The following is a 23,522-nucleotide window of genomic DNA, read 5'->3' as shown; positions in this document are numbered from 1 at the left end:
TAGGAAGGCCGCGATGCTGGGACCCGACCCGTCATTGGTTGGCTCTGCCGTGGTGAGAGATGGTGCGGTGCCCGTTCTCCGCCCGGGTGCGAGCAGTGGGCGGTTGTTAGGGAGACCGTTCGTGACGTAGGCCGTCAGGCTGAGCAGCCGCCCGACGATTGGCTAGGGGATCGGACGATCCTTCCTTATTGGCGGCCCGCTGGCGGCCTGGAGCGTGCGTAAGCGCAGTTCCTTCCGCCCGGGGCTCCGTTGGCTGGAGACGGCAGCTGGGCCGGCTTGGCCTCCATTGAGATCCGGAGGTGAGCTGGCGGACGCTGGGGACCGGCGGGACAGCGGGTCTCGCGCTCCGCCTGGGCTCACGAGGCGGCTGCGAACCGAGGGGACCGCGAGGACACGTCCTTGAGGCCCGGCGGCAGGGCGGCGGCCAGGGAACCCGTGGGCCGGGTGGGCCTGAGGGCCAGTGCAGCGACGGGGCGTCCGTGGGTTCAGTCCGGAGGGCGCTGTGCTGACCCGGCGGTCACGGTCATCCGTGTACGAGTGCCTGGCAGAGGGGACAGCGGGAGCCCTAGAGAACAAGGGTTCACGCCCAGGCGCTGCCTTGCGGCAGGACCCGTCTTTAAAGTGATGGAGATGTAGGCTGCAAATTGACCCGATCCGCGTGGGTACGGCAGGTTGTGCTCTTCCTAGTGGGCCCGGAGGAGGATGCGAGGTCTGTACAGGCACAGCTAGCCCTCCGAAGTCGGTCTCTCGACCTTTATGTTATAGTCTTTCTCCTAAGGGGCGTAGTCTCATTGATACTGATGTCAATTTACCTTATGCACCTATTGGAATTATTTGGTTTGAATGAAGAAAATGGCCTTAGAGGTTCGCAAGTAAAACAGTAGACTTCTGAGGTTGGGCGAAGTTAATAGTCTTTCATCGAAAGCGGACAGATGGAAATCTTTCCTCTCTTGAGGTTGTATCTTTTCGGGCTAAGGCCTGTAAAGGCACAGGAAACGTCTGTTACTGGCTCTTTACTTACAAAGTCGTTGTGTACAATTAAAGCATCACACGAAGTAGGGAATACATTTTGTTTGGTTACTTGTGATTTATTTGTATTTTATTTATCGTAGGGCAAAAGTCTTGGATCTACATTGGGCTGCGTTTTGTGGGCTTACTTGGTCGTAGTGCCTTTCTAGAACTTGACCAGGCAAGATAAAGGGTGTGCTTGCTCACACTGCTATATTTTTGTCTAATTTGTAGACTGTGAGCTATATTCTGGGATCAGTTTCTGAATCCTTAAATCTATCTTGAAATTGTGCTTTTTTTTTTTTTTTTAAGTTCTTAAAATAGTAGTTCTTTATGGTTCCACTTAATACTTTGGTCAGAGAACTTGACCATGAAGAGGAGATGGACTTAGAAACTGGTAATGTATGGTAAAGTTGGGTACAGAACTTGTTTTCTGTGCAAGGTGATGATGGCCCCCTTTGATGGATGGGTAGGTTAAGAATGCTGAGTGTTCATCCTGTTGGGATTAGACGTGGCTACAGTGTAGGATTAGGGGGTCTTACCCTCAAAGGGACAACCTGCACATATCAGTGTAGATATTTTCTAATCAAAGAGTGGGTTGTGTACTACCGGAAGAATGAATGGACTGGAAGAATCTCAGAGAAGCCTGTCTCTTGGCAGTGGTTGGTGGTTCTATTCCTAGATAGAATTAGAATTTAAGTCTGGTGAGTTTAAATTTTCAGCCATTTGAGGAGTCTGTGAAATGTTTGCTGTATACTGTATTTGGATAAGTAGGCAAGTTCTTTTATTGCAGCGCAGCAGAAAAGGGACCTTCCGAGCTTTCATAAACTGCTACACCGGTGTCACTTTGCCTAGTCACAGAGAAATGGGAGGTGCTCCTGAGAGACAAGTTTATAATTACGGTTACTTTTGACATACCTTTGTAACACTGCTCAGTTTGTAGTTCCAGGTAGGTGTGGTTCTCTGTGCTTGGTTGGATTGTGGAACAGGATTTTGTGTAATTTTTTCCCCTCAGATTATTTAATAATAATAAAAAAAGACAATGTACGTGCAGGGAAGAGTGGCAAGATTGCCAGGCCCCGGGAACCGAGCAGGGTGGGAGGTCTGGTGTGCCTGGGGTAGTGTGGGTATGGGGTTACTAGTTGGTCATCACATTGGGGCTCCTCATGATAGCAATTTACATTTTTCTCAGCGGAATCACTTTTAATAGTGATGAATAAAATTGACTCGTTAAGGAAGACTATTGAAGCTTTGTGGTGAAGGGTGGAGGACTGGAAGTGCTTTAGATTTACATTTGAAACTAATTTACCTTCTGAAACCTTGAAGCCAGTCTTTTCCAACAGTTTGCTTTAGTTTCTGATTTTAAGAGATTCTGTGAGAGAGGCCAGTGGACATGTGGTTTCTCATGAGAATCCTAGACAGGTTTAAAGTGTTTGTTCTTTAAACCCAGGCCCTCCATAAAAGTACTGTGTGGTTGTCCTTTCTTGGGTATTTGTGTACATTAGTGCAAGATGCCGGAGAGGAAAGTGGTAAAACTCATTATGCAGTACTGAAAAAAAGATAAATACTGATGCCTTCCACATCTTATGCCATACTAGTTGTTCTTTCCAAAATTAAGACCCACAGGAAGAAATATAGTGAGAATGTTGTGAATGATTTCATGACGCATGAGTTTACATGGTACTTACCCGTGTTCCCTGCCTTACCTGTCAACTACTTTTATGTTGCTTTCTATTTTTTAGTTAATTAAAACTGTTATCAGCAACATTGATTTTTATGATTGAATTAATGTGTTGCTCTGACTATCTTGAAAACCAGTTATATTGGCGTGTAGCCTGGTATATTGAAATATAGAGGAAAAATGGAATGTTGGAATCAGAGATGATGTTGGCTAATTGGCTTCATTCTTAAAAGCCAAGCCCCCACCCTTCTTACCCCCCACCCTCGCCCTAGCTACCACCCTTCTTACCTCCCACCCTTGCCCCAGCTCCCACCGTTCTTACCCCCACCCTCGCCCCAGTACTTTTTTGCCTCCTTTAATTTGGTGGTGGTGGTCCCTTTTTTTTTGTTTTGTTTTGTTTTTTTCCAGACAGGGTTTCTCTGTGTAGCCCAGACTGGCTTTGAGCTCAGAGATCTGACTGCCTCTGCCTCCCTTGTCACCACTGCCTGGCTAGTTGGTGTCATCAGTCAATAAGTCACTTTCCTAGTAGATGTGTGAGATCTATTTGAATTCTTGCTGACAATCAGTGGGCTGTTAGTTGGTTTCTTGTCATCATTTGTATTCTATTGTGTGTGTTTGTGTGCACTGGTGTGTACTGTGGCCTGAGCGTGGCGGTCAGAGCTCAGTCTGCAGTGTTAGAAGCAGTGAGGCTTAGATGCAAGTGCATTATCCACAGGCCCATCTCCCGGGGTCTAGTTTTTGTGACTGATTGTTATGGGTAATAGTTTTCATTTTGCTCTATAGTTTTACCATGAGAAATATCTCTGTAGGCCATCAGACTATAAGATTACATTTCAAATAGGAATGTCAAACTTGTTAATTAGCCATCAGATGTGGGAAGGGTGGCAGTCATTTCATTAGCTCAGATCTTGCTATTTATTCTGTTGAATCCTCTTGTCAGACAAGAAGTCGTAGTTTTGGGGGTTTTTTGAACAGAGGGCCCTGCAATGAGCTGTATCTTCACTCCTTGGGGGTCTTTCTGTATGATACATACATGTTTCATTTTACCCAGCATCTACTTCTACTGACTTTCCAGTCTTGGCTGGCTGTAAAAGTTTAGGAGCCTTCTACATCTAACACATTTAAATGGGCCTTCTTGCCCCTGTACTTTGCCAGGAGAAAAGCCATCCTAGTGAAATGCATGCCCCCGTTTTCCTAATGTGGAAGTATAGATCAGAAAAGATTTCTGGTGACAGCCACCTTAGGGAAGTTCCTTATACATTGTGCTAGTGACATTCTGCCTTATTCTAGAGACTGAAATGAAAAGCAGGATTTATGGCAAGGTGCTCGAGAAGAAGGTTCTTTGGTGTTGCCTTTATTAGGCATGTGGTGGTGAAGAGGATGCTCGTGGGCTTTCTGTTTAACTAAAAAGTGGGAATAGTCTCATGTCTGCTTTGTGCTTTATTTATTCTGCTCCTCCTTGGCTCACATAACTACAAGGAGTTACTCTTGAAACTTAACTTAAAGGAACATTTGCATATAAGTTGTTTACCAGTGAGTAATAAGGGATTTAGGTGGTTGAAGAAGTGGCAAGCACCGTGTTAATAGAGCATTACACTCACTTTCCAGGATTATGCAGAACGCTGGAATAGTCCTGTACATGAGATGCTGCACTTAGGGCTGAAAGTGAGCCCCATGCATGCTAAGTGTTCTTCATATGTATATCCTTCCAGGATCCAAGGACTGTGAGGCTACAATGTTGTCAAGACTTTTCCGGATGCATGGCCTCTTCGTGGCCTCCCACCCCTGGGAAGTTATTGTGGGAACAGTGACACTTACAATCTGTATGATGTCCATGAACATGTTCACCGGCAACAACAAGATCTGTGGCTGGAATTATGAGTGCCCTAAATTTGAAGAGGTTAGTTTACTTCGATACTGACTAAAGTGAATTTCATTTTCAATTTCTCTTTTTTAAATACAAGTGAATATAGTTCACTCCCTTGAGAAATACAGCTTTTGTAAGGACTATCAGAAAAAAAAAATGATTGTGAAGAATTAGATTGCTTAAAAGTTGCATTCAATTTTTGGTTTCTATGTTGGCTTTTGATTTGGTTGTACTATGGTGGCGTTTCTATTCTTGTGATAATATGTGAACCAATGACAGAGTAAAAGTTGTTGCTTGGGTCCTTGTTTGAACGCTTTCTCTGCCAATAGGACGTGCTGAGCAGCGACATCATCATCCTGACGATAACGCGGTGCATCGCCATCCTGTACATTTACTTCCAGTTCCAGAACCTACGGCAGCTTGGGTCCAAGTACATTCTGGGTAAGGCTGGTCGCCGGCTGTGCATGCTGGCAGACTTTGGATTTCAGTGCACTACTGAAAGAGTGTTGGGTTCATTCAGCAGTTAGTACTCTCAGATGAGAGGCCTCAGTGATACAGAGGAACGTGGCAGTGCTCTTCTAGAGCACTGAGAGAGACTGCATGCATCCCGTGTGTAGTAAGGAGCGCAGACTTTAACTGTGGCGTTTGCCGTTTAGGTATTGCTGGCCTCTTCACAATTTTCTCAAGCTTTGTCTTCAGTACAGTCGTCATTCATTTCCTCGACAAAGAACTGACAGGCTTAAAGTAAGTAAAGGCCAGTGTGTGTTCTTCTAAACTACATTTTAAGACCCTTTATTCTCTGTATTAAAGGTGATGCGTACATTTAAAAGTTTAAAAAGTAGGGGAAAGTTTTCATGAACTTGCTATTAGCTAGCTCTGGGTGCTGACATTTTGATATATATTCTTCCCATTTCTTTTGGACATGCTTTCTGAGTATTGTACTGTACATGCTGTGCCAAGTCTTTTTTGCCCAACATAACTCATCTGCATCTTTTCATGTTAACCTTAGTGTTAAAGTCAGTTACTAGTGATAGCTGTATGGTATTCTGTGTAAATATTTTGTAGTTCGTTATTCCAATGTTGGATTAAGTTAATCTTTCTCAGTACCACAGTGATGAGTATTTGTATAGACAGTTTGTGTTTATGCCCACCATCATCACCTAGGGGTAGATGCGTTTCACGAGTCACGCAGCAGCTGTGGGAGGGCTTACTTTACAGCTTGTGCTTTTTTAGCTGCTTGCCTTGGGGGAGGTCGGGGCAGCTTCACCAGTGGGTGTATTACACAGTTTACTTAAATGTTAATCCAGGTACATTTCATAAACATAGAAGAGCACTTTGCTGAGAAAACACGGAAGAGGTGTTTCAGTGCGTGTTCATTTACACTTTAACATTGTCCAGTATTTTAGTTATGCTGGACATAATGACAGTGCCTGTACCTCCACGAGGGCCAGGGATCCAAGGCCACTTCCAGCCCCACAGCAAGTTAGAAGTCAATCTGGGTTTCATGAGGCTTTGTCTCAAAAGAGTAAACAAAATAAACTTTAGCAAATACTTTGAGCATCTCTTATTCAAGGCTTCTTAAGAATGCTAGCAGGAAAGTGGTCATGCCACATGTGTGTGGTATGGAAAGGATTATATTAAGAAGTTTCTAAAACTATATTATACCTGTGTTAAATGTAACTTGTCTTGTTTTTCCCTCCCCCGCAGTGAAGCTTTGCCCTTTTTTCTGCTCTTGATTGACCTTTCTAGAGCGAGTGCATTAGCAAAGTTTGCCCTCAGTTCAAATTCACAGGTGAGTATTGATTGTTTGTAACCCTGGAGTGTGATGAGAGAGTTCTTTACTGTTCAAAGTGTAACTGCTGTCTCAAGCCTTTAGACAAATGTTTTAAAACTGGTTTGTGTGAGTGTCTCACTTCCCCATTTCCCCTTTGAAAGTCTTCTGAAATGACAGTGCCCTGGTGACTTAGGTGAATACATAGCCTGTTGGGGCCTCGGGAAAGAGTGAGCGCACCGGGTGCTTCCTCATTGCTTTGACCAAATACCGGACATGGGACAATTGCAGGGAGTCAGCCTCGTTTGGGCTTGTGTTGCCAGGAGGTGGTTCATGGAGCTGGGAAGGTGTGCACCCAGGGCCTGGAGGCCTGGAGGCCCAGTGCAGCCAAGAAGAGGGTTGGGCCAGGCTCTGGTGCCACAGAGCCCACAGCCTGTGATCCACTTCCTCAGCCTCCCAAGGAGCGCCACCTACTAAGGATCAAATGTTCAAACACAAGAGCCTTTGGGGGCCTTCTCACCTTCACACTGCAACAGATCTAGTGGACTAGAGCCTCCCATCACATTGTTTCTAAGCCCCTCAAATTAACATTTCTCATCTTAAATTCATCCTGACGTTCATTGGTGACTTTAAAAAACTCACCATTGTGTTAAATAGCCTTGTAGTAGAATTCTTTTTGAGACAGACTGTATCTCATTCTGCCCTGAGTTATAGTGCTCCTCCTGCCGTGGTCAGCTGAGTGCTGGGACTGCGGACATACACACCACCATATCCTATTTCGTCCTTTTATGATTTTCCTTCCCTGTCGGACCATTAAACTAAGGACCTTTAGCAGGATCTTCCAGTGCTCCGTCACTGAACTAGCCCCTTCCCCAAGCTCTGAAAGAGGTCATAGTTCTATCCCAATTATAAATATTGGATACTGCTTATGATCATTTGAACATTTTGATACAAAAATTCTCTAGGTTTTATTGTACTAATGTGACCTCAGAGAATCTCAGCTAAGGTTTTGTCGGTGGGAGCCAGAATGTAATGTGAAATGTGAAAGAGTGTATTAGTCAGGGTTCTCTAGAGTCACAGGACTTAGGGGCAGTCTCTATAGAGTAAGGGAATTTGTTGATGACTTACAGTCTGCAGTCCAACTCCCAACAGTGGTCAGGAGCAGCTGTGAATGGGAGTCCAAGGATCTAGCAGTTGCTCTGTCCCACCTGGCAAGCAGGCGAAGGAGAGAGAGAACCTTCCTTCTTCCAGTGTCCTTATATGGACTTCAGCAGAAGGTGTAGCCCAGATTAAAGGTGTGTTCCACCACACACCAAGATCCAGATCAGAAACTTCTATCTCCCAGCCTCCAGATAAGGGTCACTGGTGAGCCTTCCAATTCTGGATTGTAGTTCATTCCAGATATAGTCAAGTTGACAACCAGGAAGGGCCACTACAGAAAGGGTGTGGTCAGGTAGGAGTTCAATGATTGATTAACCACAGGAGTGATCCGTAGGCCATGTCTCTCACTGCCCGCTCTGACTATTGAATGCATTCTATCTTGTTTGCGTAGTAAAATAAGTTTCATGTAGGACCCAGGATGCTCTCTAGCATTTTAAAAGGCTAATGTGCACTTTACAACCACCGATATATTTGGTCTATTCTTCAGGATGAAGTAAGGGAAAATATAGCTCGTGGAATGGCAATCCTGGGCCCCACATTCACTCTTGACGCTCTTGTGGAATGCCTTGTGATTGGAGTTGGCACCATGTCAGGTTTGTAAACAATTTCTAGTACACTTACAGTTGTCATTAAAAGGGAAGATAGCAGATCTGATATTTACATTGTTTATTCTTGGATTCTGACCTGAGTGACTTGAACGGGGATATTGTAAGTGTGTGGAGCTATGGACCTCTGTGCATGGTAAGAAAGTAGTAACAGGTTTCGGATATTGCCCATGCTTGCTGTCCTCTCTTTTTGTGTCCACTTGTGGTACGTGGGGTTTGCTCTTGGTTTATAACCAAGATGGTATTGCAAGGCCTGGAGACCCTTGCTGTTATCTGGGCTGAAGTAGGGATTCCTTTCCTTGTATTTTAATTGCCATGTTGGAGGTGGTGCAAGAGGCCAGATCTAAGCAGGTAGTTGGGAAGGTTTAATTAGGTACTAGGCCATACATCGTAGCCTGCCGCAGCACCAACCTCTACACACTTCCTCATCCTTAAAGCAGCACGGAGAATTAATACTAAGCTTCAAACAGGACTCCATTACGTACAGTGGAGATTTGCCAGAGTGAATGTATCATGCTATTATGAGGCATCCTGGTCTTAGACTAGATTTTTTTAAGTTCTGGTTTTGTGTGTGTGTGTGTGTCCATCCATCCATCTGTGGCCCCTGGAGTTATAGGTGGTTGTGAGCTATCTAATGTGGGTGCTGGGAACCAAACTGGGGTCCTCTGCAAGAGCCCAAGACACTTTTAGCTGTTGAGTTATCTGCTACTCCAACCCCTAATTGTCTTTCTTTTGGGAGAAAATTTGGTTGTCTCTGTATTCATTTATTAAATATTATGTACTTCTTTAAATTTCTGATAGTAATAACACATATTCTACTATTCAACAAAGGTTTTTATTTAGGAAAGAAAAAACATTCTAAAAATTGTTTTAAAATTTACTGCTAAGGATAGGGCTCAGCGGCTCAGTCTATAGCACATGTTTTCTCAGACTTTAAGATGTACTTTGTGTAACCTAGGAAGATGGCAGGTAAAGCACTTGCCATGAAACGATGAGAGCTGAGTTGGGGTTTCTAGGACCCGCGTAAGCCTGCCATGGTAGCGCGTCTCTGCCCTCCCAGTGCTCCTGTGATGGGGCAGAGGCAAAGAGAATTTCCAGAAGTTGAAGCTCTAGCTGTAGCTAACCTGTGGTATCGCAAAGAGACAAGTCTGTCTCTAGTAACACAGATACAATAACAGACAACTGATACTGTCCCCTGACTCCATACGTGCCCCACAATCACACACACACACACACACACACACACACACACACACACACACACACACGGAAAAATTACCTTCTTTAAAGGTATAGTTTTGAGTTTTAATGACGATACTGTCATGTCATCACCACTAAATAAAATGTTGATCAGGTGAAAACACAGCCACATAAACAAGAGAGTTTGAGATGTTGCAGGTGGGCCAGGAAGTTACAGGCCTGGAAGCAAAGGCTGTGTATTTGAATCTGATGCAGAAAGTAGTAGGGCTGATGCCTTGTCTTGAATCATTAGAGAAATGAATCAAAGAATTGGGTGTGTCGTGGCAGAAGCCACTGAAGTCATCTTTATCTGCAGAAATAGGGCTTAAAATTAATTAGGCAGCAACCCACTGCCTACCTTTTTACACAGTGTGAGGGATTGATCCTGGAGCTTGTATGTGCTTTGGACACATTCTGCCACATCCTGGGCATAACTGAAAAGGCCAGTTCAGAAAAGGGTTGGGCTAAGTGTAGCTAACTCAGTGCTACTATGTACTTTGCACATATAAAGGTACAGGGTGCAGTTCCCAGCACACATACAAGCCACAGCTGCTCAGACGTCTTTGGACTAGAGCTGTGGCCTGTGTGACATCAAAGTGGCAGAGCAGCTGCTTTTGGAACAGTCAGGAAGAATGATGGCAACAGGGAGTTTAACCAAAAAAAAAAAAAAGTTGGTGATTGATTTGTGAAAAGCATTGGTTAAGTATTGATTATGAAAATCTATTCATTTAGTGTTTAAGTTGAATGTATAGATTTGCTTTATTTATTATATGTATAACTTGCAGTTTCTCAGATGCCCTTGGTTGTGAGAATAAATAATGTAATGTAGTTTTTTACTTTAATTTGAGCCAAAGAGTAGGAGTTGGTGATCTTAATTTTTTTTCTGGTCTGTACAATTTTGGCACCTTCTATTTGAGATTACCGACTGATCCTTGAAATAATTTTGTGGTGAAATGTTTGTTAATTTTCACTCTTGAGTTATTAACATTTTTGCATTGTATCATTTTCAGATTAGGTCAATGAAGTAAAATGCTTAGAACATCAGTAGGCACTGTGGGGTTATAGAGAGCTGCACTTAGTGCTCTGTAAGGACTGTGTACTGAGATGCCGTGTCAGAAAGGCATAACTGCCTACTGATCTGTGCATTATATTATAAATCAACGTGGACACATGGGCTAATTAATTGCTTTTATGATAAGTGAGTCTAGGGGAGTAGTGTAGTTTGGAGGATAAAGTAATTCCTGTAGAGTAGCTGGTCTTATAGCTGCTTGTCTCAGCCAAAGTGATAGCATTTATAGAAGAATTGGAAGCATTTGTCTGCCAGCTGTGTGAAACAGCCCCATTACATACAGCTTTGTGCTGATGCTTGGGTCTGTGTCCTGGCAGGACTGCTGTTCCTCAGGCCATAGATCATCTTTGTGTTGCTAATTTTGTTGTACTAAATGACAAAGGATGTAATGTAGTGAGACTTGGCTGTGCATAATGAAGCGCCTGTAAGTTAAGTGGCATGTTAGAGACCCACACTGAGCAGCTGTGTCTCACTCTCTCCCCAGGCGTCCGCCAGCTGGAGATCATGTGCTGCTTCGGCTGCATGTCAGTGTTGGCCAACTACTTTGTGTTCATGACATTCTTCCCGGCCTGTGTGTCGCTGGTCCTAGAGGTGAGGCGGGGTTTCCTGGTGTCATTAGTTGTAAAGTAGTACTTCCCATGCTGCCCCTCTCCTTAGTCCCCTCATACCTCCTAACGCAGTGCCCACTTCCTTCGTAGCTTTCTCGTGAAAGCCGTGAGGGTCGTCCAATTTGGCAGCTCAGCCATTTTGCCAGAGTTTTAGAAGAAGAAGAAAATAAACCAAACCCCGTAACCCAAAGGGTCAAGATGATTATGGTAATGGCATTTTTTTCTCCAGTATCTGTAGTTTCGGTGTGTCTTATTCTTTGGGTATTTGGGGGCTTTTGCTTGTGTTTTTAGTTCCTATCTTGTTTATCTAATATTTGTTCCTTTCGGTGATGTTCCAGTCTTCTCTTTTTTCTGAGTTAGTTTTTTGTTGCTTTGAAGTTCTGGGGATTTTAGTTTGATGTCTTGAGACAGGATCTTACTGGTTTTGAACTTTCAATCATCCTGCTTCAGCCCCCCTGAGTGCTGGGATACAAGGTGTTTGCCACCATGCCCCATTGGGCTTATGGTCTTTGTTATTCTTGCTCTCCTGAACAGACAGACCCCTGTCTTTGAAAGGCTATTCTTTGGGATGTTTGAACCCTTACAGCACCATTGCTTTTATTTAACAAACTAGGGGCTTTCTTACCATGATAAGTGGGGCTGAGGACTAAAGTGTCTGGCTATGGAGTTGGGAGGGACGAGAAAGAAAGCAGAAGGTATACAATTTAAAATATGTCCCTTCAGTCTTTAGGCTTGGTCCTTGTTCACGCTCATAGTCGCTGGATAGCTGATCCTTCTCCTCAGAACAGCACAGCGGAGCAGGCTAAGGTTTCCTTGGGTCTGGACGAAGATGTGTCCAAGAGAATTGAACCAAGTGTTTCTCTCTGGCAGTTTTATCTCTCCAAGTAAGTGACTGGAACCCACAATACTCTGTGTTCTCATGGGGCTGTGCTGTGACTTTACTATTTCTGAACTGACAACATTTATCTTGGCTTTCATCCAGGATGATCAGCATGGACATTGAGCAAGTGATTACCCTGAGTTTAGCCTTCCTTTTGGCTGTCAAGTATATTTTCTTTGAACAAGCAGAGACAGAATCGACACTGTCATTAAAAAATCCTATCACGTCTCCCGTCGTGACCTCAAAGAAAGCTCAAGACAACTGTTGTAGACGTGAGCCTCTGCTTGTGAGAAGGAACCAGAAGCTTTCGTCAGTAGAGGAGGATCCAGGAGCGAACCAAGAGAGAAAAGGTACCGTGCTGTGTTCTTCATCTCAGGTCCTCTTGTCCGAGGCCACCCCCTGAGTTGACTTCCTCTGAAAGTGATTTGAGGACTTTGAGATGTCTTTTTGCCTCTCACACAGTTGAGGTTATAAAACCATTAGTGGTGGAAGCAGAGACTACAAGCAGAGCTACGTTTGTGCTTGGGGCTTCTGTAGCCAGCCCTCCATCCGCCCTGGGGACACAGGAGCCTGGAATTGAACTCCCCATCGAGCCACGACCTAATGAAGAATGTCTGCAGATACTGGAGAATGCAGAGGTGAGAAAAGGGTGTGCTCACACGGGAGAATACAGAGGAGGGACAAGGGTGTGCTCACACTGGGGGAGAATACAGAGGAGGGACAAGGGTGTGCTCACACTGGGGGTTTCTTTTATAGAGGATGTTTTTGGTACCTTTCTTTAATCAAGGGAAGTTAAGACTGGTACTACCGAGGCCTACTGTGCCCTAGTCTCTGTGTCACGTGGCTTATTCATAGCTATATAAATCCCTATAGCCTTTGGGGGTGTTATCCCCACCCTTCGGATGAGCAGGCCAGGCTCAAGAGGCTTTACCAAGATATTTACCATTGAGGAAACTGTAAAGCTAGCAGCAGGGTTTCTTATTTTCTGGTCCCAGAATCAAAGCTCCTTGTAGTGAGTTACTGTCTTGTAGACATGGGGAGCTTTTGAATCTGTGTGTGTTGAAGTGAGCTGTGTTTGTACACTGTGTTCTCTCACCACGTTTACAGATGTCCCTTCATGCTTCCAGCCTTATCAGCTTAATCTAATTCTTTCTGTAATAAGAATATGTTTTCCTGGCCTATTGATTTTTTTTTTCCCATGTTTGGTAAGATACAGTTCCATTCTACCATCATTTACTAAGATATATTGACAGAGGAAATTACAGATATTTAGAATGCATAGTTTTATGAGTAATCAACACAAGCTAAGTAAATAAAAAATTTCACTATGTAGTCCTGGCTAGCTTAGAACTCCCTGTGTAGACCAGGCTGGCCTCAAAATCAGAAGTCTACCTTCCTTTGCCTCCCCAATGCTGGGATTAAAGGCGTGTAATACCTCCTGGCTTTATCTGGTTTTTTTTTTTTTTTTTTTTTTGAGACAGGGTTTCTTAGGGTTTTTATTCCTGCACAAAACATGACCAAGAAGCAAGTTGGGGAGGAAAGGGTTTATTCAGCTTACACTTTCCACACTGCTGTTCATCACCAAAGGAAGTCAGGACTGGAAGTCAAGCAGAAGCTGATGCAGAGGCCAAGGAGGGATGCTGCTTACTGGCTTGCTCAGCTTGCTCCACCCACAATGGGCCCTCCCCCACCCCCCCTTGATCATTAATTGAGAAAATGCCCCACAGCTGGGCTCCTTTCTCTGATAACTCCAGCTTGTGTCAAGTTGACACACAAAACCAGCCAGTACACAGGGTCTCTTACTAAATGTGGAGCTTGTCATTTTGGTTAAACTGGACATAGCAAGTCCCCAGCAACTGCCTGTGTCTTCCTCCTGCCCTGTGCTGGGATTGCAGATGTATACTACTGTGCCTGGCTTTTATGTGCTTGCTAGGGATTTGAACTCTGCCTCATGTCTGCATAGCAAGCACTTCTTGGATCTTCTTGATATTTTTCAGAATATCTCCCCCTTTACAAACCCAAAGCCTTTTGAATTTTACTCTTAATGTTTTTACTTTAGCTCTTTTGAGAATTGGTATCCTCAGCTGAAATATATCCTATTTAAGGGCCACAATTTGTACCCACAAAAATATTAAATGAAGAGAGTATATATTGATTGTCCATTGTAAGTAAATATGTATTGATTGATATTCATTGATCAGTCCACGAGCATTTAAGTGTAGAGGAGGTCCTGTTGTACAGAGGCAGGGGGGCTGGACTGAGGGCAAGGCTTTGTTCTGGGTTTGTTCTTCAGAGGGGATGGGGCATAGTCTGGCTAAGTGTCATAGTTCCCAGGGTTGGTATATACTGCTTTATAGCCTTGTGAACAGCTCTGCACTGTGCTCTTTCAGCCTTTGCTCTTCTGCTCATGAACTGCCCTTCTTATCTAATCCCATCTCTTCATTTTCTTCTTCCTTTCTGCAGAAAGGTGCAAAGTTCCTTAGTGATGCAGAGATCATCCAGTTGGTCAATGCCAAGCATATCCCAGCTTACAAATTGGAAACTCTAATGGAAACTCATGAACGTGGTGTGTCTATTCGCCGGCAGCTCCTCTCCACAAAGCTTGCAGAGCCGTCCTCTCTACAGTACCTGCCTTACAGAGATTATAATTATTCCTTGGTATGCTCTTTGATTAGGGAGGGCTTGCTCTGTAACTTGTAGCCGACCTTCTGTTGCTACTTTAAAAATGTTTTTCATGATTTTATAATCATCCCTGGGAAAGTCCAACAGTTTGTTTGCTTGCTCGCTTGCTTATTTATTTATTTATTTATTTATTTATTTTGGTTTCTGGAGATAGGGTTTCTCTGTGTCCCCCTGACTGTCCTGGAACTAGATCTGTGTAAATTAGGCTGGCCTTGAACTCAGAGATCCACTTACCCTCTGCCTCTCAAGGGTTTGAGATTAAAGGCATCTGCCACCCCACTCCCAGCCAATTTAAATATTTCTAAAGTAAATTTAGGGTGGGGTTTGGCTTAGTGGTAGAATGTTTACCAAACACTGATGAAGCCCTTGGTTTGATCACTAACACCTTAACAACAAAAAGAATCCATTGAAAGTATTGAAATCTTTTATAGGGGAAAGGTTGAGGAATTGTTAGCGACAGGGACTGAGATGAGTGGTTGTCTGCTACGGTGCAGGGTTTCACCTGTAGCCCACCTGTGTTTCTTAGGTGATGGGAGCTTGCTGTGAGAATGTGATCGGATATATGCCCATCCCTGTTGGAGTGGCAGGGCCTCTGTGCCTGGATGGGAAGGAGTACCAGGTGCCGATGGCAACGACGGAAGGCTGTCTTGTGGCCAGCACTAACAGAGGCTGCAGAGCCATAAGCGTGAGTTGTTTACTTTGTACTCCTTGCTGAACTAGGGAGGAAGGCGGCTGGGCAGGGGAAGGCAACCAGGACAGATTCGGGGACAGACACAAGGACGATGGGAGAAACTGAAGTGGATTAATACAGTCCCATAATCCTCTGCTTAGCTTGGTGGAGGTGCCAGCAGCCGGGTCCTTGCAGATGGGATGACTCGAGGCCCAGTGGTGCGTCTTCCACGTGCTTGTGACTCTGCAGAAGTAAAGACCTGGCTTGAAACACCTGAAGGGTTTGCAGTGATAAAGGAGGCCTTTGATAGCACCAGCAGGTAGGTGTGTGTGTGTGTGTGTGTGTGAGAGAGAACATGTGTGTTCATGTGTTCATATGGATATTGAGCTTGTTCTCTGTGCTAGCTAAATACATTGCCTGCTTAGGGTAATGTAGTGCCCCCTGAATCCATTCATTTAATATGACTAATACTTATTCCTGGTTAGGGTAGATGTTGATGCAGACAAATTGTCCCGTAGAAATACATTGGATTTTAATGGTTGGTAAGGTGGCTCAGCAGGTAAAAGCACTTCCTGTGCAGACCTGGTGGCCTGAGCCACTCAGTAACAGTAAATTAGACAGACAGAAGCCGTCACTGTGACTAGACTGTTAGTTTCCCTAGAGAAGGATTTCCGACAGAGACCATGAGAGTTCGTCTAGCTGTGTTTACTTTGAAGACTGTCACAGTCACACGGAAGCTCATGAGTAATCGAAAGCTCCCGGCCAGTTCAGGCTAGTGTGTCTGCTTTCATCTGGACTTCACGTGTATTAAAGAGTTGGTCCACCTTCTATTCCATGCCTGAGAATGCCTTCATGTGTCTAAAGGAAAAAAAAATACTCCTTGCTGAACTAAGGAGTAAAATGTGAATCTCTTACCTTGGATTAACATAAAACCCTCGTGTTTACAGATTTGCTCGTCTACAGAAACTCCACGTGACGATGGCAGGACGCAACCTCTATATCCGTTTCCAGTCCAGGACGGGGGACGCCATGGGCATGAACATGATCTCTAAGGTGAGCGTGGGCGCTCTGCCTCTCAGGGCTCCATGGTGGGCACCGGGCTGGCCTTGAACTCATGCTGACTCTTGGGCCTTTGCTTTTTGAGTGCTGAGACCATAACTGTGCTACCGTACCCAGCCATACCTCCTATTGATACACCATATCCCTGTGGTACACACCTAACAGAGTTGACTGATTTCACCTTTATTAAAAGCTAACATAGTTTGGTTTGGTAGTGTTTCTGTTTTTTGTTGTTGTTTGTTTTTTTTTCTTTCTTTTAATTAGTTAGATAAAATGTACTTGTGTATATGGGTCTTTTGCCCGCATGAATGTCTGTCCCACATGCGTGCCTGATGTCCATAGAGGCCAGAAGAGGACATGAGATTTCTCTGAACTGGAGTTTGATATGGTTGTGAGCTTCCAGTGGGTGTTGATAATTGGACTTTGGCCCTCAGGAAGAGCAGCCAGAGCTCGTGACTGCAGAGTGGTCTGCCTAGCTGCACTGCTGTGGATCTGACACTGTCTGTGTCCTAAATGTCCTCACAAGGGTTGGAGGGATCTGGGGCTAAAACTTCAGAAGGTTGCCCAGTAACGACTCCTTCCTGAGGAGGCGTGGCCCTGAGGGTTCAGCTCAGTGCAGATTGAGTGTTGTAGGGAGGTGTATGGGCCCCAGATCAGTTCTGAGCACACCCAAGGTACCCCAAAAGAAATTGTCTCCAAATTTTGAAATTGACCTTTTCTAGAGACTTTTTGCTTGCTTTGTGAATGTGTGTGTGTGTGTGTGTGCGTGTGTGTGTGTGTGTGTGTGTGAGAGAGAGAGAGAGAGAGAGAGAGAGAGAGAGAGAGAAGGAAAGGGAGAGGGAGACAGGGTCTCACTGTAGCCTTGGTCTAACCTGGAGCACATTGTGTAGAGCAGGCTAACCTGCAACTCATAGTGAGTTTTTTTGTGTCTGACTCTGACTGCTGGTTTACAGGCAGGTGTTACCTTGCTAAGAAACACCAACTTTAAGATATCAAACCTACTCAGTTTGTTTGTATAATCCATTCATTTTGTTTCCTGAGAGGTTTTTATATGGTATACATTTCATTTTGCTGATAACTTTTTACCCAGAGACAAATTCAAAATGTTAAAATCATCTAGTCAGGCTACAGATTTTTTGTTTATAAAGATTATTCAGAAAGAGGAAAATAACTAAATGCCTAAGAATGAAAAATTGTAAGAAATAGTATGGGGGGTTGTGGTTTTTATTTTTCATACTGTTTTTTAATTGGGTATTTTCTTTATTTACATTTCAAATGGTATCCCCTCCCCCATCCCACCCCCAATTCCCCTGCTCACCAACTCACCCACTCCTGCCTCCTGGCCCTGGCATTCCCCTGTACTGGGGCATAGAGCCTTCATAGAACCAAAGGCCGCTCCTCCCATTGATGACCGACTAGGCCATCCTCAGCTACATAGGCAGCTGGAGCCACGAGTCCCACCATGTGTGCTCTCTGGTTGGTGGTTTAGTCTCGGGAGTGGTTTTTTTAACAGCTTGGAAATAGAACTGCTGTGTCATCTGTCTTCCCGCTCTGCTTTTGGAATTGAAAATGGTCTCAAAGTGCTATCTGTATATTCATGCTCGCAGCATTCATTACTCATACTAGCCAGCAGGAAGGAGTAAGCTAAGTGTTGATTGGGTGGATACGTGCACAAGGGAGAGATGCATTAAAGTAGAACATCATTCTAAGGGAACTCGTCAGTTACCAAAGTCTACACGGTTCCACTTATCTGAGCTAACCAGAGTTGTTAAGTGCATGGGCACCAGTCGAGTGGCACAGGGACAGGAAGGGTGATTGATGCTTTGTCAGGTTATGGAACATTAGCATTGGCAGATACAGATACAGAGAGTTCTGGACATTGGCTAGCTAATACCTTCGTGTCCGGAACGGCTGCGTTACAACTGTTAAGGTGGTCAGAACGGGGCTCCATCACGCATTGTGTCTGTTTGCTTCTTTCTAGGGTACGGAGAAAGCACTGCTGAAGCTTCAGGAGTTCTTTCCTGACATGCAGATTCTGGCAGTCAGTGGGAACTATTGCACCGACAAGAAGCCTGCTGCCATAAATTGGATCGAAGGACGAGGAAAGACTGTGGTTTGTGAAGCCGTCATTCCAGCCAAGGTGGTGAGAGAGGTGAGTGTGGATGGATGTTTCAGCCTGCCTTTTACATGGTAGTGTCTTTAGCTGAGTTGAGGCCAGGGTGGAGGCCCACAGCTGTAATCCCGGCTCTGGGAGTCAGGCAGGAGCAGCCCTGGAAGTCTGAAGCCAGGGTGGGTATAGGTCTAGGCCAGCCAGGGCTGAAAGTAAGTTTTAAAAATAATAAAACATTATGAGAATGCTGCAACCTTTTATAAGATTACATTTGTAGAGTAGTTTTCCATTCAGATGGTTGTTTTATTATTGTTCGTGCCTGTGTGCAGGTAGTCAGCCCTCCTGGGACAGTTTACATGGGGCTACCGGTATTCCCCTGCTTTCTAGAGACAGAGCGGTAGATGTGAGTGGCTTTTACTCCGTTCTCCCGGGGACTGTGTAAAACGTACATACTCTGATCTAGGTGTTAAAGACAACTACGGAAGCTATGGTTGACGTAAACATTAACAAGAATCTTGTGGGCTCGGCCATGGCTGGGAGCATAGGCGGCTACAACGCCCACGCAGCAAACATTGTCACTGCTATCTACATCGCATGTGGCCAGGTGAGCTCCGCTGTTCCCACGGTCCTCTGCTCTGCTGTTCTCTGGAGGAGCTATACTGTAGCTTTCCTTTCTTCTTTCCAGGATGCAGCACAGAATGTGGGGAGTTCAAACTGTATTACTTTAATGGAAGCCAGTGGTCCCACAAATGAAGACTTATATATCAGCTGCACCATGCCATCGATAGAGATAGGAACCGTGGGTGGTGGGACCAACCTTCTACCTCAGCAAGCCTGCCTGCAGGTATGATTGTCTGGCACACAACTTGGTCTCAGGCCACTGACTCCCAGTTCTTTGTTTCTTACTAAAACAAAGTTGGGAAAGAGGGTTTACTTCAACTTACACATCTAGGTAGACATTCATTACTAAGGGAAGTTAAGGCAGGGACTAAGGTGGAGGCCATGGAGGAGCACTGCATATTGGCTGGTTCTAGCCTCATGTTCAGCTCACATTCTTTGACTGCCCAGGCCCAGGGACTGGGTTCTTCATCAGTTTGCAATCAAGAAACATCCCGAGGAGATGTCCATAGGCCAAACTGCTGGAGCCAGGTTATCATTGAGATTCCCTCTTCCTACAAGTGTCAAGTTGACAACCAAGTTTAACCATCATACTAATGTGTCCCGTATAGCACAGCACTCTATTCTGTATTTTAGCTGTTCTTTCTACCCTTGCTTTCAGCCAGTCTAGCCTCAGGATGTCTAAATAAGTGTAGGCTTTCTCAAAAATAAATAAGAACAAAAAGAAAGTATGCGTGTGTATACGTGTACACATACACACATATATATGGTTTGGGCGATATGCCTAGTAAATCATGAGCAGATAAACTAAGCAAGCAAGTGCTTAGTACCATCAGCTGGCTTGCCACCAGCGTTTCTAATGGAGTTTAGGGCTCCTTCTCCGTGCAGTAATCTTCCATGCTGGCCTGTGATTACAGATGCTAGGTGTTCAAGGAGCATGCAAAGACAATCCTGGAGAAAACGCACGGCAGCTTGCCCGAATTGTATGTGGCACTGTGATGGCTGGTGAGCTGTCCTTGATGGCAGCCTTGGCAGCAGGACATCTTGTCAGAAGTCACATGGTTCACAACAGGTAAGACTTCCACATAGATGAGATTTTCCCAAATGAAAGTTTTATAATCCTGGTCTGGGAATTACCACTAAAATGTTTGGACAACTTCAGTCCAAGCCCTGGAATCCAGATTTAAAGAAAACAAAACAAAACAAAACAAAACAGGTGTAGTGTCATGATCTTTAAAGTCCAAGCTCTGGGCAGATAGAGACAGGCAGGGCCTGGGGGCTTACTGACCAGGCAGCCTAGCCTACTTGGCAAGTTCCAGGCTACTGAGAGAGACCCGAGTGTGTGGCCTTGTGGTCTTCTGACATCTACACATTCACATGCACCCCAACTCCCCAGTTTTGCATTGCTGATATTCTTTGTGTTACTACTTTGTCTTTTTCTGACGTAGATCAAAGATAAATTTACAAGATCTTCAAGGAACGTGCACCAAGAAGGCAGCTTGAGGATCCTGACACTGAACTGAAGCGCGGGCATTGGGTTCTCAAGGACTAACATGCAATCTGTGAATTAAAAATCTCAATGCACTGTCTAGTGGAAGATGAATGGACATGATCAGTGACACCCCTGCTTGGTTTCTGGCGCTTTCAGAGACGTCTGAGGTTCTTTGCACAGAGACTCCTCAGATGTGGGAACTCTGGTTCTTTCCGTGCTGTGTTCTGGAGAGATCTCACGTGGATGGTACCGGTGCTCTGAGCACCACAGATGTGAGCTACAGTTCGTTTCTGAAAGCTACCACAAGCTGGAAACTGGTGATCAGTGTGGGGCTCACCTCTCCGTGGGTTAAAAATGGTTTTAAATGACACTGTAGCTGACAGAACTTCTGATCTTTATTTATTCAGTCTGGGTTGTAGAACTTTGCAATCTAAGTTTATTTTTTGTAAACTAATAATTCATTTGGTGCTGGTCTATTGATTGGGGGCCTACTTCTTCATGGAAGAATTACTTTTATTCTCAAACTACAGAATAATGTGCTAAGTAGTGCTAAATAGTTCTTGACGAAGAAAACAGTCACTGCATTTATCTCTGTGAGTCTTTGTTCAGAGAGGCCTTTAGTCTAGATTCTGCCAGCTGTGCCACACTCTGCACTAAAGATATCAGAGCTCTTAGTGTTACTTAGAGGAGAGTACAAGCAAGTCGGACCTCTCAGAACTTAGAGTGTGGGAACAGTTTTTTTTTTTTTTTTAAAAAAAACAAAAAACAAACGACCATTTCTCTAAGCCAAGTTTCTTTTAGAGACATTTTAACTTATTTAGCTGAACTCTAGATTTTTTGGTAAACTATCAATCTGTATATGTTGTAATTAAGTGTCTAATGCTAGGAGTTTATTGGAAGTGTTTAAGAAATAAAAGAACTCAACTTTTACACTGATAAAATACTCTAGCTTGGGCCAGAGAAGACAGTGCTCGTTAGCACTGGTCCAGGAAACCCTGGCTTGCTTTCCAAGCCCAATGAAGGGAAAGTCAGCTTACAGAGCCAATGATGGAGCCACATGAATGGCCCTGGAGCTGTGTGCCTTGTTCCTGTGGCCAGGAGTTTGGTGACTGAATCATTTATGGGCTCCTTTAATGGGCCCATAAAAGCTCTTAGCTTCCTCAGGGGGTCAGCAGAGTTGTTGAATCTTAATTTTTTTTTTTTAATGTACCAGTTTTGTATAAATAATAATAAAGAGCTCCTTATTTTGTATTCTATCTAATGCTTCAAGTTTGGTCTTGGGAAGCTGACATTTGTGTAGAAGATGGACTCTGAAAGACATTCCAAGAGTGCCGCGGCAGCATGGGAGCCTCTTAGTGATTGTGTCAGTATTATTGTGGAAGATTGCCTTTGCTGTTGTATGTAAAGTTTCAAATTGCTCCTCTTGTGACTTTTCAGCCAGTACCATTTTATTTACCTGAGCTTGTCATGGAAGTGGCAGTAAAAAGTATTGAGTGTTTTATGCTGGTGACTGTAACCAATGTCATCTTGCTAAATTCATGTTTTGTACAATTACTAAATTGTATACATTTTGTTATAGAATACTTTTTCCAGTTGAGTAAATTATGAAAGGAAGTTAACATTGAAAAGTGTAAGCAGTGGCTTTTTTAAAATTGAGGATTAACCCCAAGCCTGAGGTCCAGAAGTTAGCAAAGTCTGGCCAAGTGGTAGCCTGACCTCTCCACTGAGGGTCATAAGGTCCTCCCTCCATTATCCGTTATACTATCAGCAACATCAGCAGCTGGCCAGTGTTGTTTGTCTCAGTGATCTTTCTTACACTAAGGGTTTTAAAATTCAGATCCATAATCTCAACCAGATTCTCTTTGGTGATCAGATGGGGCAAGTTAAGAGGAAGGGAAGATCAGCTAGCTGACACAATGGCCCCTTCAAGTATGTTTCAGCTTCGTGGGGTAGGGAAGGGGCTTCCTCAGAACTGACTTCCATTCCTTTGTAATTTCTCCACTTTTGCTGTTAGAGGTGAAAGATTGGAGAGTTGTCTTCTCAGGAGTCACAGGGAATGCTCGTGGAGAGACCAAAGGCTGGCAAATCAAGTCAGAACTAACCCTGGAGTGATAAACAGCTCTTTGGCACACATTTACATTAGTATGACTCTCCTTAGGCCTCTGACACACTGTCAGTGTTTGTACTCACATGCTGTCTTAATTATGGTTTCTATTGCCGTGGTGAGACACTATGACCAAAAAGTAACTTGGTAAGGAAAGGGTTCATTCTCTGGCTTTTAACTCTTTGGTCACAGTCCATCATCAAAGGAAGTCAAGGCAAGAGCCTGGAGCTAGGGACTGAAGCAAAGACCGTGGAGAACTGCTGCTTACTGCCTTGCTCAGCATGTTTGTTTTTAAACTTATTTATGAATATGAGTGCTGTTTGCATATATGCCTGCATGGCAGAAGAGGACATTACGGATGCTTGTGAACCACCATGTGGAATTGAATTCAGGACCTCTGGAAGTGCTCTTAACCACAGAGCCATCTCTCCAGCCCCATCAGCCTGTTTTCTAGCACCAAGGACCACTAGCCAGGGGTGGCACCATCCACAGTGAGCTGAGCCTTCTCAAATCCATCACTAAGAAAATGTGCTACATTTAAGTTGGGCTTGGTGGTGCATGCCTTTAGTCCCAGCACTTGGGGAACAAAGTAGATCTATGATTTCAAGACCAGTCTGGTAGCAAGTCCAAGGAAAGTTGGGGCTATCTCCAAAAAAAAAAAAAAAAAAAAATCACCATAGACCAGTCTGGTTGGGGGCATTTTCTCAATTGAAGTTACCTCTTCCAAAGTGACAATAGCTTGTGTCAAATTAAAATTAAAAGCAAGCACACATGTGGACCAACTCTTCCAGAGAAACTTTCCCTTGATCTTGGCATTCTCTCAAAAGCCAAATTATTAATTTTATTTATCTTTACGTATTCACTTTACATCATGCTCACTGCCCCTCTCCTGGTCACC

The 23,522-nt window shown here is 44.3% G+C and overlaps 1 protein-coding gene across 3 annotated transcripts; it reads left to right on the top strand.

Annotated features, from left to right (window-relative positions):
- Nucleotides 1–173: 173 nt before the first annotated feature.
- On the top strand, nt 174–22,148 carry Hmgcr (3-hydroxy-3-methylglutaryl-Coenzyme A reductase). 3 transcript variants are annotated; one of them, NM_008255.2, is made up of 20 exons: nt 174–299; nt 4,402–4,589; nt 4,886–4,997; nt 5,213–5,300; nt 6,264–6,348; nt 7,976–8,081; nt 10,886–10,992; nt 11,100–11,216; nt 11,733–11,893; nt 11,992–12,239; nt 12,352–12,527; nt 14,353–14,547; nt 15,098–15,256; nt 15,403–15,560; nt 16,189–16,294; nt 18,282–18,452; nt 18,874–19,014; nt 19,096–19,254; nt 19,946–20,100; nt 20,477–22,148. In NM_008255.2, the coding sequence occupies exons 2-20, from the start codon at nt 4,425–4,427 to the stop codon at nt 20,529–20,531; spliced, it is 2,664 nt and encodes an 887-aa protein (NP_032281.2). In that variant the 5' UTR covers nt 174–299; nt 4,402–4,424; the 3' UTR covers nt 20,532–22,148. The 3 variants fall into 3 exon arrangements, with proteins under 3 accessions (NP_032281.2, NP_001347094.1, NP_001347095.1); NM_001360165.1 differs by having other exon boundaries at nt 174–662; NM_001360166.1 differs by having other exon boundaries at nt 174–709.
- Nucleotides 22,149–23,522: the final 1,374 nt, after the last annotated feature.

Source organism: Mus musculus, chromosome 13, assembly GCF_000001635.26.
Source record: "Mus musculus strain C57BL/6J chromosome 13, GRCm38.p6 C57BL/6J".
NCBI lineage: Eukaryota > Metazoa > Chordata > Mammalia > Rodentia > Muridae > Mus > Mus musculus.
The sequence above is the reverse complement of the archived record's forward strand: the minus strand, read 5'-3'. Positions and strand labels throughout refer to the sequence as shown.

Coding starts and splice junctions, on each gene's coding strand:
- Hmgcr (NM_001360166.1), top strand. Junction 4,590..4,885: donor AGTGCCCTAAATTTGAAGAG/GTTAGTTTACTT, acceptor CTCTGCCAATAG/GACGTGCTGAGCAGCGACAT. Junction 8,082..10,885: donor TGGAGTTGGCACCATGTCAG/GTTTGTAAACAA, acceptor CTCTCTCCCCAG/GCGTCCGCCAGCTGGAGATC.